Raw genomic sequence first — 15,415 nt, forward strand, 5'->3', positions numbered from 1 at the left:
ATTGAAAATTATTTTACGACTGGACCAGATGTTAGATTGTCGGTAGGAAATATGAATTTATATTTGATAAAAAAAAAAATTAAGTAGACTTTAAAGTTTTTATATATTACTTAGGAGATTACAAGTATTATTGTCAATTCTATTAGTATTATAACATGTTGTTTGGGGTCAGGGTAAGACAAGACTAATTTACAATTCGACTTTATTCAAAAGTAAACAGAACAATCAATATCATATGTTAATTGATGGTTATGTATTTGTATTATATTAATATAAATAATTTATTGTCAATAAAAATATTGTGCATTATTTTTTAATATACGGTGTGCTATACAACACAGTGTTAAATTTAGCCACAATCTAAAATAAAATAGTAAAATTAGAATATAGAAATCCTCTAGGCCGAAATATTATTTGTTGATATATCCAGAAACAAATATGCAATTCGATCAAAAAAGCCTTCAGGTGCGCTCTTTGATTTTGTTTTTTCTTACATATTTTCGAAAAAGTTAATATATTAGAGGTATTCATTATTTTTATAGAATCTATACAATTCTCTATTCGTTACATAAAAAATATTCCTTCAAATTATTTCAAAAAAACAAACCTTCTTCTTTATACCTCTTGCAGATAGCAACAAACATTCATTCTTATTACATTTCTTTCTACATCAATTCAATTCTTCCTCAAAACTTCCATGGCTGATCCGATCCTCGATTCACAGCTCAATACTTATCCTCTTTGACATTTTACGAATCTCCGAAAACACCCGGTCGCCGCCCAATTCCGCACCGGATGCCCCGGCAGCGACGCGCAGCACATCTTCGATCAGCCCAAAGTTCCCCATAATATCGACATGTCCGCCGCTCTCCACGCCCCGACCCTCCAGCAGATTCGCCGGCATCTTATGCCGATACTCGCGCACGTAAGTCGCTATCCCCGACGGGTTGAACCGAGTCTTCCCTTGCCAGCCTTTCGCGCACATGAACCCCGCGCTTAAAACCGGCACGCTCTCGTCTCCATCGACAAAGTACACGCCGCCCTTAAGGCAGCTGCCGGTTCGACCGCCGTTAGCGGAAGTGTCAATTCGGAGAGGGATGCTTCGGTGCTTCCTGGGTGACGATAACTTGTAGACGTAAGATCGTTCCGTAGGAATCCCGACTCCGTAAAGACAATATATCTCCATTTCCGGCGCATTGGGTAATCTGAACATATTCGTAACGCTTAATTAGGTATTCATATATATATATATATATATTGTATATATAGGGATTTTACCGAACACACCGAAATACCGACTTATTGTACCGTATCGTGTCAAAAATATTGAAAAGTTCTTTACGGTATGTATATTGTACTGAAGTTTTCGATAGGGTATCGGTATAAATTTTTGAAAAGTTTGGTATTTCGGTATGATACCGTACCGATATTATTTTAATAAAAATGATAATTATTAATTTTTTTAAATCATAAAAGAAAAAAAAATAGACTATTAAAAATTTATTGATTTTTTTATAATATTTTTTTGGTGAAGAATTGGCCATGTTTATTAAAATTTTGAATTATTTTGAAATTTAAAATTATATTTTCGGTATATACCGGTATCATATCGAAATAAAAATTTTCGGTATGGAAAAAGTATATACCGGTACTGTACCAAAATAACAAAACTTTTGGTACGGTATCGGTACGTACTTTTGCCCTACCGAAAAGTTCGGTATGGTATCAGTATTGTTCGGTATTTTCGGTACAATATATCATCCCTATGTATATATATGCTTACTTCGTCTCGAGCGGGTTCGACCAATGCTTATAATGGTCGTATTTCGGGTCATCGAGGTTATCTGCAATACCGTGGGAGAAATGGGCTTCGGCTCGTTTCATCATCTTCGGAGCGATACTGCGAAGAAGATCCAACAAAGTGTCCGCCGTGTATGCTTTGTTGTCCGAAGCTCCCAAGATGCTTGCGCGGTTCACCTCGTCGTATTCAGTCCAAACTTTATTGCCCAACGTGGGTGTCGGCGACGGAGCGACGGCGGCGGCGGTGAACGGAGATAGCGGAGAACTAAGGGTAGAGAGCTCGGAAGAATGCAACTGCGACGCCTTCTTTCCAAAAGAGACGATCCTCCCGTAGTTTGTCGATTCGGGTAATCGAAATCCATGCCCGCCGTCGCTGCTATTGCCTTCGGCGCGTGTAGCCGTGTCGCATCTATGATCTTCCTCGGGACAATGGTCCAAGTTCCCCCAAATGGCTTCTCCCCCTTTCGGAAATAACGAAATGATTGAGTCCCATGTTCGGGATACACGCATCACGTGCTCGAGTGTTTGGAGGCCGAGCATCTCGCTATCCAAGAGACCGGGAGCCATAGCCCTAACAATTCAAGAAATGCAATCCGGCAACGATATGGAAATTGTTAGAATGTTGATTAGAGCTAGTCAATAGTAAGCACTATGTTGATTCTTCCTAATTAGCACATGAAATATAGTAGGTAAAATTTTCCATAACTCCTATTTAGTTTCGAAATTCAGCGTAAATTCTCTTTATACTTTAAAAATTGCATAACGTCCCTTCACACTTTCAAAAAACACTGCATGAAACCCCCCACCATGCAAAAATAAAACAAAATATAGATAGAAAATTTATCTTCTCATCACACAAAAAATGTAAAAAATGATTTAATGCAACATTTTTGAAAATATAAGGAGCGTCATGTAATTTTTAAAGTTACGGAGAATTTACGTTAAACTTCGAAACCACAATAAAATTATCGACAATTTTGCCAATATAACATGTTAATGTATAGCTTGAATTAATACTAACATTTGCTATGTAGATTATAATAATATGTTGTATATCTATTTTATGAGTGTGTTGGGTTAAACACATATTTTACGTGGTGAGATCAATTGTAACATGTATTATATAGACTATTGTCATGAATTGTATTTTTATTATGTTAATATATATATCTATTGTTGTTAGTTTATATCTTATGTGTTGTCTATTTATATTTCGTGTACTATGAACTCAGTGCTAACTAATCAAAATCACCATTTTAATTGTCGTCGTAACGATATCTACGCAGCAAAAACTATTCAAACATTTTATTATTAACTCAAACTAACCTTATAAACGCGACGTCTTTGCTCTCCGCCGACAACATGTTGCTGACGGCTTTGGGAACGCCAAGAAAGGCAGGGCCAATGTTCATCACTGATTTGAGGTGCTTGGCGCACCAGCCGGTGCCGCCACCCCCACCCATTGGAGGAGGAGCCTCGACCCATTTCATGAAATGCAGGAAGTAGATTACACCCATCGAATGAGGCACCACGACGACCTTCTTGAATCCATTCGTCACATACATTAGCTCAATTTTGCTTTTCAATCTGCTTAGAGTTTTGTCCCTAACCTGCTCAAACAACGGTGAAACACACATTATAAGCAATGTATCGAACCTCTGTTTATACAACCAATTTTCACTTATTTGATATTATTTATTCTTTGAAAAATATCACATCAAATATAATTTTTCTTACAAATCATCAAATCAAATACTAATTTTGTACCTTTTTTTTTTTCCAAACTTTCAAAACTCTATTAAGTTATTTTGTGGTTTTACCACAAATTTTTACTATTCAAATTTTTTTATTCCAAAAATATCAAATCAAACAATTATTTTCCTTTTTGTGTATTATATTATATATTTATTTTACATTCAAAACGTCACATCAACGTCTATTTATATCACATTAAACAACTATTCAAATTCAACATTTTACTACTCAAAAACCTCTGACTAAACGGAGCCACAGTGGTTTCAAATGTTCCAACACATCCAAGGGTTTTTTGTCCGGTTTCTACACAATTTTCTATTTTCCTATTTAGACTAACATTCTCAGAAAAAAAATAGATTTTTTCTTTACACGAAACACCAATGATAGACGTTAGCACAAGATGAACATACAATACATTACATTATCGTACCTCTGTGTTTTGGAAGGATAATCTCCAGTCATAAGCAGCCATATACATGTTCTTCTCCTCGTACCCAATGCGCGCCAAATTCTCGATCAGAATCGCCCACACGAAGTACCCCGGCGCAAAATAGTCGGCAGCAACAAGCCCCGGCACCGCCCGGACACGAATGCCGGGGGGATCAAGCCCTGTTTCATTGTCCAGGGAAAGATGCTCCAACCAACACATTGGCCTGAATCAAATTCACATCAATATACACACATACAATATATATATATATATTTCATTGCCCCTTAACAATTTATTCATTTTTTCTTTTTGGTTTGTCTCGTAACAAAATAATCATTTTTTAGTAACTATACTATCTATTTAACATTACAAATATCCTTCTAATTTATAATACATTACACAAATGTCATTATCTTTGTATCATACTACCTCCGGTCCTTTAACAAACTATCTATTTTTTCATTTTAAAAAAGTATTTATTTCTCTTTTTATTGACTCTATTATCTCTCTAACGTTATCCTTAAATGTCATTACCTTTATATCATATTATATTAATAAAATTATTTTAGTTATTTTACTTTATTCCTACTTTATTTTACTCATGGAGGAAGCACAATCCTATGAGGCGGAGACTGAGGGAGAATATATCTCTTTCTAATGATAATCGATTTTTCGATTTGAATTTGAATTTAAAAAATATTTGAATCGAAGTTCATATTGTAAAAATCTGAATCGGAGACTTGGTTAAAAAATTGAAACCTCTTGAATATCTCGGTGAAGCTGCCGCCGCCCCAGAGGCGCTGGCGGAAGAGGCCATGGGAGCACGGCCGGCCTTCCCAGAGCTCGAGACCGCCGGTGACAATGCCGGGGACGAGGACGACAGGGTGGAGCGCCGCCAGACCGTCGCGTTTCAGCCGCGCACCAGGCGGCTCCGGCGCCTGCAGTCCAGGCAAACAATGGTAGACGAAGAGCAGCAGCCACCAAGCAGTGCATAAGCATCCGATCATCCAGCAGCAGGAATCTATGCACCGCCATTCTCTGGAGCTTTTCTCCTTCTTCTTCCGCTGCTTTTTTTCTTCCGGCGAAGCAGAATCGTCGCCGGCGGCGGTTTTCCGATCATTTTTGGGGGAATCAAGCGCTTTTTCATCACGCGACCAACACTTAGCCTGCTCGAAGAAACAGAGCTTCCGAAACCGAAGAATCAAAGCCATTTCCCCCAATTTGAAGCTCTAGAATGCACAATTTAGAGCCAATCAGTCCATGAACCCTACTTCCCCAAATTGAAAAAATTCATCCCCTCCGATCGAGGACAGAATTGAGGAAGTGAAAGATGAACTGAGGACTGCAACAAAGCGTGGTTATGGCAAGCGGTGCTGTGCTGTTGCAGAGATCGTAGAAAGCAAACCACGTGGTGAACGAAGAGGCAGATATGAAGGAGGTGCCTGCGTGGACCACTAAATTCTCAAAATAGAGAGGAAGAGAGAGAGAGCTTTTTACTCCCAGCAATGATGGATTCACACATACGCATATTCAGGTAGAGGATGGGAAAAAAAGTTATATAAGAACCGCTGCTGGTAACTTTCCGCCATTGACGAGCACACACACACCTTGTCGCGTCTGCTTCAATTTTTTTTTTTTGCTTATCTTTCTGTCTCTAAAATTTCTCAAAAGCTTAACCCTAATTTGTCCCCAATAATGGCGAGGCGAGTCTGAATTTCTGAGCGTGGAATTTCTGAAAGCACACAGAGGAGATATGGTGAGTCAGAGAACTGAAAGTAACAGCAAAATGGGGCAAATACAGCATAATGCGGATTTTTTCAGGTCTGTAACAGTAAGGTATGGAGCAAATTGCAGAGAATCAATCGTTTCACTGTTCAAAAATCCGCTGTAATTTCCTTTTTCCTTTTGTGATTTCAGAACAGAATCCAAGGACGAACGAACGAACGATACCGACACACGCATATATATATATATATAGAGTTTTATATATACCTCAAAATATAATCACGGAGAAGCAGCAGAACAGCACACAATCCGATGAAAAACAGCAACTGCAGATCGTGAACGATGACGGCGATCGGTGAGTGGTCTTTGTGATTGATGATGGTGCTGTGACTTGTGAGTACCGACAATTGGCGGTGTGTGTTTGTTTTTTTGGTATCAAAACTATATGGGTGTGTTTCTTTGTTTATTTAAACAAAATTCTTAAATAATATTTTTTAAATAAATATTATAAACGATACACAATATATATATATACTCAATATATTTATCTTGATCATATTTTAAATTTTAAAATTTATAAATTTTTAATTTTAATTAAATTATTTATTTTTTTAATTTTAATTTATAATTTTTTTATCAATATATTTTTAAATTACCTACTAATTATACTTTATTTAAATTCTCGTATCCATAAGAATATACCCAAAATATATAGGATGGATGGAGGAATATTCATGCTTTATCCAATTAAAAAGGTTAAAATTTTGATGTGAAATATTATTTTTAGTATTATTGATATGTTATATATATATATATCTAATATTTCCTCCAATAAGAAATGATCTAATTTTCTAGTTTTTGTTCGTCTTATGATAAGAATATTATTTTTTAATTTAATAATTATACTATTTACTTAACATAATAAATATTTTTACTATAATATATTACACAAATATTATTATTTTTATATTACTATCGTACTAATTGGGATATAACCAATATAATACTTATATTAAAAAAATTATATGTAAAAGAACAAATAATACTCTTCTTTCGAGACATAAGTAGTATAAAAAAATATAAGTTCAAAACATAAAACAAACACACTTATTATTAAGATGACTAAATAGTTTAATTAAAATAAAAAAAAATATAAGTTATGAATTATAAAATGCAGTTAAAAAAATGTATAATTATATTTAAAAAAAATCACTTTCCTTCCTAAAAAATATTACTCACTTTAATTTTATTTTAAACTTTTTAATTTTTTTTTAAATTTTAATTAAATTAATTAATTATTTTAATTTTAATTTATAATTATTTATATTATAGGATAATTATTTTTGTATCCAAGCAACTCACACCAAATTTTGGCGACAGAGGAATTATTTATTTCTCTAATATCTAGATGGGTGTATTTCTTTATTTTAAATTTTACTACTTAAATTATGTGTTTCAAAAAAATTATTGTATTTTCTTTTTCTCATAAAATGTATTATTAAATATTATTTAATATCAAATTTAAATCAAAATTTTTCTAATCAAATTCCAAAAAGAGGCAACTTTGGGATTTGGGAAGTGTTTTGATTTTGTAGAATTTTTTATTATTTTGTATAAATATTTATAAGGAATTGAAACATTATATAGTAACTTTTTATTATTTTAAAAATATTTTATAAAATAAACTAAATATTTTTTGGTAAAATTTGTATAATGTTATACACAGTGTCCATGCAAAACACTACGTCTAATGACCGTGGATGCATTACAATTTGTGGCTTATTATTAACCACACGGTATTCATTTACCAATATATGTGTTTGCTATTTGAATGAAATGACTGCAAATATTTACTGTATCTATATTATATCTATATATACACATTTGTCTTTGTTCCCCAAACTTGTAATAACTATTTAATAGAATGATGCCTTTTATGTAAAATAAATCTAATTTAAATGTTCAATCCGTTCTATTGAAAGGTTGTTATTTTTCATTTTCGCCCGTCCCAAAACAAGATTACAATTTTCTAATTTAGTAATTGTACTACCTACCTAACATAATAAATACCCTTATAACTTACACTATATTACATAAATGCCATTACTTTTATATTACACAATACTACTAGGGGTATTTTAGCCATTTTTACTACAATCCATTATAATACTAATATTAAAAAATCTACTTGCAAAAAGCAAGAGTTACCCTTGTTCCAGGATGGAGTATAATAACAATAAAAGTTGCTACTTGTTCTGCCATATAGTAGAATAATTCATTAAAATGGTGGCCCTTAAAAATAAGGATTAATTATTTTCTCTATCTACTTAAATATTACCAAACTATTTTAGTCTTTCATATCCAAAAAATATATATATATAATCTATAATTGTATAGATTTATATAAGTACATTACTAATGTTGTAAGTTTAATAACTCTTTTGAGTGAATGTCATTATATTTATATACTAGCAAATAATTATATAAGTAATCAATGATCGTATTATTACCAAGAATTTAGCTGATTTGAATGCATTATATGTATATATATATATATATATACTCAGCATATAATATACCAATTAATGATTTTAAAAAGTAACTAATTTAATTATTATTAAATAATACAGTATATTTTAAAAAGTAGCCAGTAAATATATGTATAAAGAGATAAAATGATGTTGAAATTTAAATATTTCAAAAAATAGCTAATCAATAGTATTATATTCATTACGTTCAGATATTTATTTGTGTCTGCAAAGCAAAGGCCCAATACATTGGGCTTCAAATTAGTTGTGCAACATATATGTTTTCTTGATCGCCTAATCTTCCCACAGTTTCTCCTTAGACTCGCCATGGATACTCTTACCTTCTCCGCGCCTCTCAGCCACTGCTCTTCCCCAGCCGTCCGCCACCCCTCTGTCCTCCAACCCTCATCTCCCTCCTGCCTGTTTCTTAATAGTAAGAAAACCCTAGCTTCTACGCTCAATTGCTCTTTCAATTCCGTCAACAGCCCAACTATTTCCTCCCCAAAATCGGCCGAATCCCTACTTTTCCACCTCTCCGCTTCTTCGCCGCAGACGCCTGCGACGGCTATGCGTGGAGCCGAGGCCGATGTCATGGGATTATTGCTCAAGGAGAGGATTGTGTTTTTGGGGAATAGCATCGATGATTTCGTCGCTGACGCCATTATTAGTCAGTTGCTTTTGTTGGATGCGCAGGACTCCACTAAAGATATTCGCCTCTTCGTCAATTCTCCGGGAGGCTCACTTAGGTGCGTTCGTGTCATGTGAATTGATTTTAACTTAAATTCAAATTTGAATCTTAGTTCCATTATCTGCAAGTTTTCATAGTTGCTTTGGGATATATGTCAAGTAATGTGAAGCAATTTTAACTTAATTGCACAAAAACCAAACAAATAATTCTTTTAGGGTGTGTATAGATAATGTCCAAACCTCAGTTTGGCTATTGGATGTTTTCTTTCAACGCGGAAGGAATGAAATCATATCTTGGCTATGATAAGCATGTGTGAACAAAATTAAAATTGAGCTCAATCAACGCAGATGGTAAAAATGGTTACTTGAAATCATGGTCAACTTAAATGCTTAATTGAGTGGTTAACGACTATGCTACTTAGCTTTCTATTGAAAACGGATGCATAATTTCGATCTTAAGAACATTAGTGTATTTGAATTGAATTTTGTAGGGGTTATTGCTCATATTCGACTCAATGATACTAACAGTGTTAGTGAACATGGGCCTTATATGGTGTGCAGTGTTGAAGCTTGAATGCTTAATTGGTTATATTTACGCCCTAACCTGTTTGGTTTAAATCCTTTGGCTAATTACCTTTGCTGTTAGTTATTGTGAAACGAGAAAGAAAGGTGGACATGGAAACAACAGTCTTTATACATTTTTTCTATATTATAAATCTTCTTGATCATGATAGTGGTTATAAGGAATTTTTTTTTTTTTTCCTTTTTTTTGGACTTTAAGTGCTACGATGGCCATCTTTGATGCTGTGCGGCTAGTGAGGGCTGAAGTCTCGACAGTTGCACTGGGAATATCAGCATCTACAGCATCCATCATTCTTGGCGGTGGTGCCAAGGGAAAACGCTTTGCGATGCCTAATACTCGAATTATGATTCACCAACCACTTGGGGGTGCTAGTGGACAGGCTATAGATGTGGAAATTCAGGCACGAGAAGTCATGCATAACAAAACAAATGTCACCAAAATTATATCCGATTTCACGGGAAGACTGTTTGAACAGGTTGAGAAAGATATTGATAGAGATCGGTACATGTCCCCAATGGAAGCAGTTGAGTATGGCATTATCGATGCTGTCATTGATGGAGATAGCATTATCCCGCTCGTACCAGTTCCTGAAAAGGTTAAGTCATCTATGTTTGATTACGTGGAGATCAGCAAGGATCCCAAAAAGTTCTTGACGCCAGACATCCCGGATGATGAGATATATTGATCAAAGCCGTACAGGTGCGCAGCATTTTCTCATGATATTTCATTTTTGTGTACTTAGCACGAACTTGCTTCCATCTCTTTGAAGTAAGAACATTTCAGATGTCATACCAATTGCCGATTCATTTAAAAAGAACATGTAAATGGAGAAAAGTTTCCGTAGGCTTTCTTTCTTCAAGTATACTGTTCCTTAACCTTAGGGTAGACTGATTGCTTTAGATGGCTGCCCAATCACTTTTTCACACTTAGAGATGTATCTTTGAGAACTCTCTCTACTCTGTATCCTGAAACAACAGAAGGTGCAATTTTAATTCTTTGTCACAAGTATCAGTTTTTGAGCGATGAATAAAGTAGAAGAATTCAGCAAAGTATTGGATTGATATCTCTGTTAACCATTGTTTTACTATACAGTTATCTGACAATGTGTTGGCTTTCGCCATGTTTAAGTTTTTCTACAATGGTCTCGTACTTGTTTCCTCAGCAGACACTGTCGGTATATATTTCAAGCAGAAGAGGGATTCAGAATAGGTTTGATCCCGGCAACAGCCCCAGCCCCAACACGGCCATTTTCATCTGCTTCTAGGTTTTATCTGCGGTCAAATTGTTGCGTCGCATCGGTAATAGACTTGATTTGATGGAACTCCTGTTTTTTCCTCCTCCTCTTCAAGTTGTGTGTCCGGGGGATGGGATTTATTTTAGTTTATAATGACTTATCAAGGAGTGACAAAATTTATTTATGAGGTTTTGATTTTGGGTTTTGATTTTGAATAGTAAATTTTGAATTGAAATAGTTGTTTGATGTGATATAAATATGCGTTGATGCTACGTTTTGAATGTTTTTGGAGAAAAAAAAGAAGTTAAAATAGTAAAATCAGATCTAAAATTTTACAAGTAAACAGACCATGTACCGTCTCTTTGGCCGAATAGTCTTGTAAAGATTATTGCTATATTTGATTCTTACAATTGCTTTGCCTTCTTTTACTTGGAACCCAACCCGACCGGGGCTGTGCTTTTAATGGTTAGATTGGACCCTCCATTCTTTAAATTCAAATTCACTCTTGATTCCTTTAATTCTAATATATATATATATATATATATGTATTTTTTTTAAAAAAAATAATACTAATAATAATGAATGAATGAACAATGATTAAAGTGATGATTAATAGATATAAATGGTTGCTGATGAACATTTATCAGATAGTTCAATCTAGCCTTTTGTTTGTGACCAAAAGAGCCCGAAGAAGTGACTAACTAATGGCAATTGGTGAAACTAAAAAGACATCTCAATTTTTTTTATTATATGATTGATAGAAGATGAAATTGTTGCTGCGGTTGGAATTCCCTTTCTTTTTTTTTTTAGTCAAAAATAGTAAGTATTTAATGAGAAGATATCCTAATCCAATCCAACAGCAACAGCCACAGCCACGTACGTACCATTGATATATTTTTTATAGATTCAATTGTGACTTTGCCGGTCCAGCCCGGTCCAATTCAAAAGGCTCTTTCCAGGCTTTTGCCGATTATATTTTGATTAAAATTAAAATAGTAATCGTTTCCCTTTCGACTTCCCCGAAACGCAAGAGTCCATAGACACTCTGACGCCGGGATGGATCTCCGGTGACGGGGACTCGGCGGCCGAATAACCGCGATATTCTGTAGGGAGGAGCAGACTCCCATGGATTCCGCGGAGATCAATGAGCCGAGAAATAAGGGCAATAGGAATAGTCTTCGTCGCATGCTTTTCCGTTCCTGTTTTGCCGTCCTCTCCTCTATATTAGTTTTCCTTTTAATTTTCTTTGCGACGCTGTATACAGCTCTTTTGGTTGGAAATTTATCGTTTTGATCCCGATTCCTGTTCACTCGCGTTGCCGAATAGCTAGTTTCAAGCAGTGAGACTTCCGGTGTGATTGTATTCGTCTGAGGTGTAGAGTAACTGTCTTTTGTTTGCATGTATGCGATTTCCTTGATGATTCGAAACTGAGATGACTTTTTCTGGTGGTTATTGAGTCATGGTAGAGGAAATATGAAAGCTTCGGTTTCGAACTTTGAATGTGGGTTTGAGGAATTTGTATTTGTGGCTAAGAGCATCTCCAACCACGCTGTATTTACGGTGTTTCAACACCATTTCATTTCTGCCGGTTGCTCCAATCCAGTTTCATTTTTTGTGTTGCACAGTAGCAATACGCTATTTATTTTATTTTATTTTATTTTTTAAATTATAAATTTAATTTTTATTTTTTAAAATTTTATTTTAAATTATAAAAATAAAAAGTTGTTTAAAATAATAGGAAAAATTGAATATTTAAAGAATAATAGTGTAAAATGGAGTTATGATTGGAGTAAAATTACTGTAGCAATGACATATTTAAAGTTAAAACTGGATAAATGGAGATGATGGATTGAAGATGGCCTAATAAATTGGTACTAAAAAGCCTTAACCTTGTTTGAACCAGCAGAATTATCCCAATCTGTAGCTTTGTTTTTAGAACTTGTGATGTATAATCCTTTTTTTTTTTTTTTTTGAAATGATGAATTGATATCTATCATTAATTTTCTGTTTAACGAATGAATGCAAAATTTTTGTGCAATTCTCGTTATTTGGTTACTTAACAAGTCCTTTCCCCATAAAGCATAGACATATTTATTTAATGCAATTTATGAAATCTTAATTTGAAACCAACTTGACAAATGATTGAAATTTCTCTGAATCAACCATTTTGGCCAGATTTTAAGCAAATATAGCTATAGATGATGTTGTGTAATCGCCCAACTTGTGGTTCATATCAACAGAAGGTATCTGTTATCTCTAGGAATGAGTTATGGTACTACCCTGGCTAACGGTACTATAATTGATGTTTTTGCAGGTGTTGATTTAAGGTCACCAAGGTCTGTGAATTAGGCCTTCTAAATTACAAGAATGTGTTCTATCCATTGGACAGGAAAAAATATCGATGCCATTACGACTATTACTGGGCATCTGTATTTAAGGTGATTCCTGCACTTCTTTAAACATTGTACTGCATAATCCTTGAGTATAAAATTTATAATTAGGGTAATGATTCAAAATAAGAAGAGAGTGGCCCGTTATTGGGCCCATCAGGTGGCCAAGGATTTCTCTGGACGGAAGGTTCGGAGGCTAGGCGGTCGGTTGGTCAGCCGTCCGTTTTAAGGAGACAAGACAGTGATGGAAGTTAGCCGACGGGGGTGGTCGGCTGAGCAGTTGAATTCGATAACTGACAGGAACGTTAAGGCACGTGTCAGTAGGGGATTAATACGTGGAGCGGTTGATGGTAGTTGCAGTAACCGACCAGGTGACATTTTGAGACGTTTCCTTAGGGATTATTTAATGATTAAGGGGAATTTAGAAAAAAGGATCTTCGATCAGAAGTAATTACAATTTTCCTGTTGGAGGTCACCCTTTATTTTCATGCATTTACTACTTTGTTCTACATAAATAAAATTTTATTTATCCAAGTTCGAATGTATTTTCGGATTTTACTTTATATTGTTGGAAAAACCATTCAACAAATTGGCGACCACAGTGGGAGAGCAAGATAGCAAATTCTACTTTCAAACCATCGGTGTCGGAGTTTCTGCGGTGACATCAAATCCAACTACAGTTGTTCCAACCGCAGGAGGGACGTCTCAAGTACAGCCTGAATGGTTGACTTATGTTCAACAAATGAACAATCAACAGATGACTACCATACAAACAATGTTGCAAGATCAATAGAATTTAATGCAGAACATGCTGGATCAGGTGTTGTTCAGAATCACATTGCATTTAAGCACGCCCCTAACATTGTCACTCTCTCGCTTTCAGGCAACTTTTCTGGGACCAACATTTGCAGAGCCATCATACGTCGATAGTACAATTCCTAGTGCCACTGCTTCTAATCGAGCAGATAGGGGAAATACCCCTCTAACTTTCCCAAATAATGTTCCTTTTGGGCCAAGAATAGATAATACTCAGCCGAATATCACGAGGGAAGATAGGCAAGGAGGACATATACATGATCCTATTTATATTCCTGATCATCAACACCTTCGTCTGGATCCTGAAGAAATTGCGCATGTCCTGAGAGTACATTTCGGTATGAATCCCCACGTGGCTAATCGCCTCGTTTATCAAAGACCTTTTTCAGAAATGATCATTAATGATTACCTTCTCCCAAGGAATTATCGACCATCCGATTTTTATACTTTCTCAAGAGAAGATGGATCTTCCACCATAGAACATGTGGTTCGTTTCACGGCGCAGTTAGGAGTGATTGGTAATAATCCTTTCTACAAACTGCAACTGTTTGGTTTGTCTCTTACTAGGACAGCTTTTTCGTGATTTGTCAATTTACCATGAGGACACATACAAACCTGGGAAGGTTTGGACATGGCGTTCCACGCTAGATTCTTCAACCCTTTACCAACAGTCTCTCTTACCGATTTGTTGGAAATGAAACAGGCTCCAGAAGAATTAGCTGTGCAGTTTATCGAAAGAGTGCATTTGTTGAAAGGGCGATGTCCCACAATCATTAATGAGAATGAGATGACCAATTTAGTGGTACGCAATATGCATATACGGTTAAGAGAGAGACACTTATTGCACATGACTAGAAGATATAGCAAGTCTAGCATATCTTCAGAGAAAATGACCAAAATTTCAGGTATAATAAAATTCAGCAAATTACTAGTATATATATATTGATATACAGACCGCACAAATTATATATATATAATATTTATACTATATATTTTTTCTATCTTAATTCAATGGAATCCTTTTATTAATGCAATAATATTTAATTAATTAAAATCAGTAAGTTAATAAATAAAAAATACTTTTATTTATTTATAATTAATATAAACTAATTTTATAAAAAAATATAGAATTTTAAATGTATAAATAAAACAGTTTTGAATGAATTTTAAGTAATGATGTATAATGTTATATGTTATATATTTAATTAAATTAATTTATATTTTAAAATATGTTTTGATTTAGTAAATTTTATCCAAAATAGAAAAATACTTATTTTTATAAAACGGATAAAAATTGAAAATAAAATATATTAATTAAGATAAAATTGAAAAAGTATTATATATACCTCTATATATACTAATATATATTATATAATAATCGTTTCTATTTTCTATTTGTTATTTTGATATAATATTTAACATATACAAAATAAAACAACAAATCCTATTTTTAATTGGACCAAACCA

At 34.4% G+C, this 15,415-nt stretch overlaps 3 protein-coding genes across 6 annotated transcripts; 2 read left to right on the forward strand and 1 right to left on the reverse strand.

The window, feature by feature from the left end:
- Positions 1-513: 513 nt before the first annotated feature.
- On the reverse strand, positions 514-6,128 carry LOC127239341 (putative phospholipid:diacylglycerol acyltransferase 2). Its single transcript, XM_051257437.1, has 6 exons — positions 5,978-6,128; positions 4,745-5,717; positions 3,986-4,208; positions 3,127-3,410; positions 1,784-2,371; positions 514-1,205 (listed from the first exon to the last, which is right to left on the reverse strand). The coding sequence occupies exons 2-6, from the start codon at positions 5,194-5,196 to the stop codon at positions 719-721; spliced, it is 2,034 nt and encodes a 677-aa protein (XP_051113394.1). The 5' UTR covers positions 5,197-5,717; positions 5,978-6,128; the 3' UTR covers positions 514-718.
- A 2,404-nt stretch (positions 6,129-8,532) lies between these two features.
- LOC127239387 (ATP-dependent Clp protease proteolytic subunit 4, chloroplastic-like) lies at positions 8,533-10,952 on the forward strand. Of its 2 annotated transcripts, none has more exons than XM_051257500.1 (3): positions 8,533-8,984; positions 9,707-10,207; positions 10,671-10,952. In XM_051257500.1, exons 1-2 carry the CDS (start codon positions 8,566-8,568, stop codon positions 10,191-10,193), a joined length of 906 nt encoding a protein of 301 aa, XP_051113457.1. In that variant the 5' UTR covers positions 8,533-8,565; the 3' UTR covers positions 10,194-10,207; positions 10,671-10,952. The 2 variants fall into 2 exon arrangements, with proteins under 2 accessions (XP_051113457.1, XP_051113458.1); XM_051257501.1 differs by having other exon boundaries at positions 10,674-10,952.
- A 1,836-nt stretch (positions 10,953-12,788) lies between these two features.
- On the forward strand, positions 12,789-14,831 carry LOC127239373 (uncharacterized). 3 transcript variants are annotated; one of them, XM_051257484.1, is made up of 3 exons: positions 12,789-13,180; positions 13,266-14,466; positions 14,652-14,831. In XM_051257484.1, exons 2-3 carry the CDS (start codon positions 13,932-13,934, stop codon positions 14,723-14,725), a joined length of 609 nt encoding a protein of 202 aa, XP_051113441.1. In that variant the 5' UTR covers positions 12,789-13,180; positions 13,266-13,931; the 3' UTR covers positions 14,726-14,831. The 3 variants fall into 3 exon arrangements, with proteins under 3 accessions (XP_051113441.1, XP_051113442.1, XP_051113440.1); XM_051257485.1 differs by having other exon boundaries at positions 13,293-14,466; XM_051257483.1 differs by having other exon boundaries at positions 12,789-14,466.
- Positions 14,832-15,415: the final 584 nt, after the last annotated feature.

Source organism: Andrographis paniculata, unplaced genomic scaffold (assembly GCF_009805555.1).
Source record: "Andrographis paniculata isolate CXL003 unplaced genomic scaffold, ASM980555v1 Contig77END, whole genome shotgun sequence".
Lineage (NCBI taxonomy): Eukaryota > Viridiplantae > Streptophyta > Magnoliopsida > Lamiales > Acanthaceae > Andrographis > Andrographis paniculata.

What these genes read in the sequence shown, in the direction of transcription:
- LOC127239341 (XM_051257437.1), bottom strand. Translation starts at nt 5,196, where the DNA reads ATGGCTTTGATTCTTCGGTTTCGGAAGCTCTGTTTCTTCGAGCAGGCT. An exon ending in TTCACCGAGATATTCAAGAG is followed by an intron (nt 4,209 to 4,744) that starts GTTTCAATTTTT and finishes AATTTGATTCAG; the next exon opens with GCCAATGTGTTGGTTGGAGC. An exon ending in TATCCTTCCAAAACACAGAG is followed by an intron (nt 3,411 to 3,985) that starts GTACGATAATGT and finishes TTGTTTGAGCAG; the next exon opens with GTTAGGGACAAAACTCTAAG.
- LOC127239387 (XM_051257500.1), top strand. Translation starts at nt 8,566, where the DNA reads ATGGATACTCTTACCTTCTCCGCGCCTCTCAGCCACTGCTCTTCCCCA. An exon ending in TCTCCGGGAGGCTCACTTAG is followed by an intron (nt 8,985 to 9,706) that starts GTGCGTTCGTGT and finishes TTGGACTTTAAG; the next exon opens with TGCTACGATGGCCATCTTTG.
- LOC127239373 (XM_051257483.1), top strand. Translation starts at nt 13,932, where the DNA reads ATGCAGAACATGCTGGATCAGGTGTTGTTCAGAATCACATTGCATTTA. An exon ending in GGCGCAGTTAGGAGTGATTG is followed by an intron (nt 14,467 to 14,651) that starts GTAATAATCCTT and finishes GAAATGAAACAG; the next exon opens with GCTCCAGAAGAATTAGCTGT.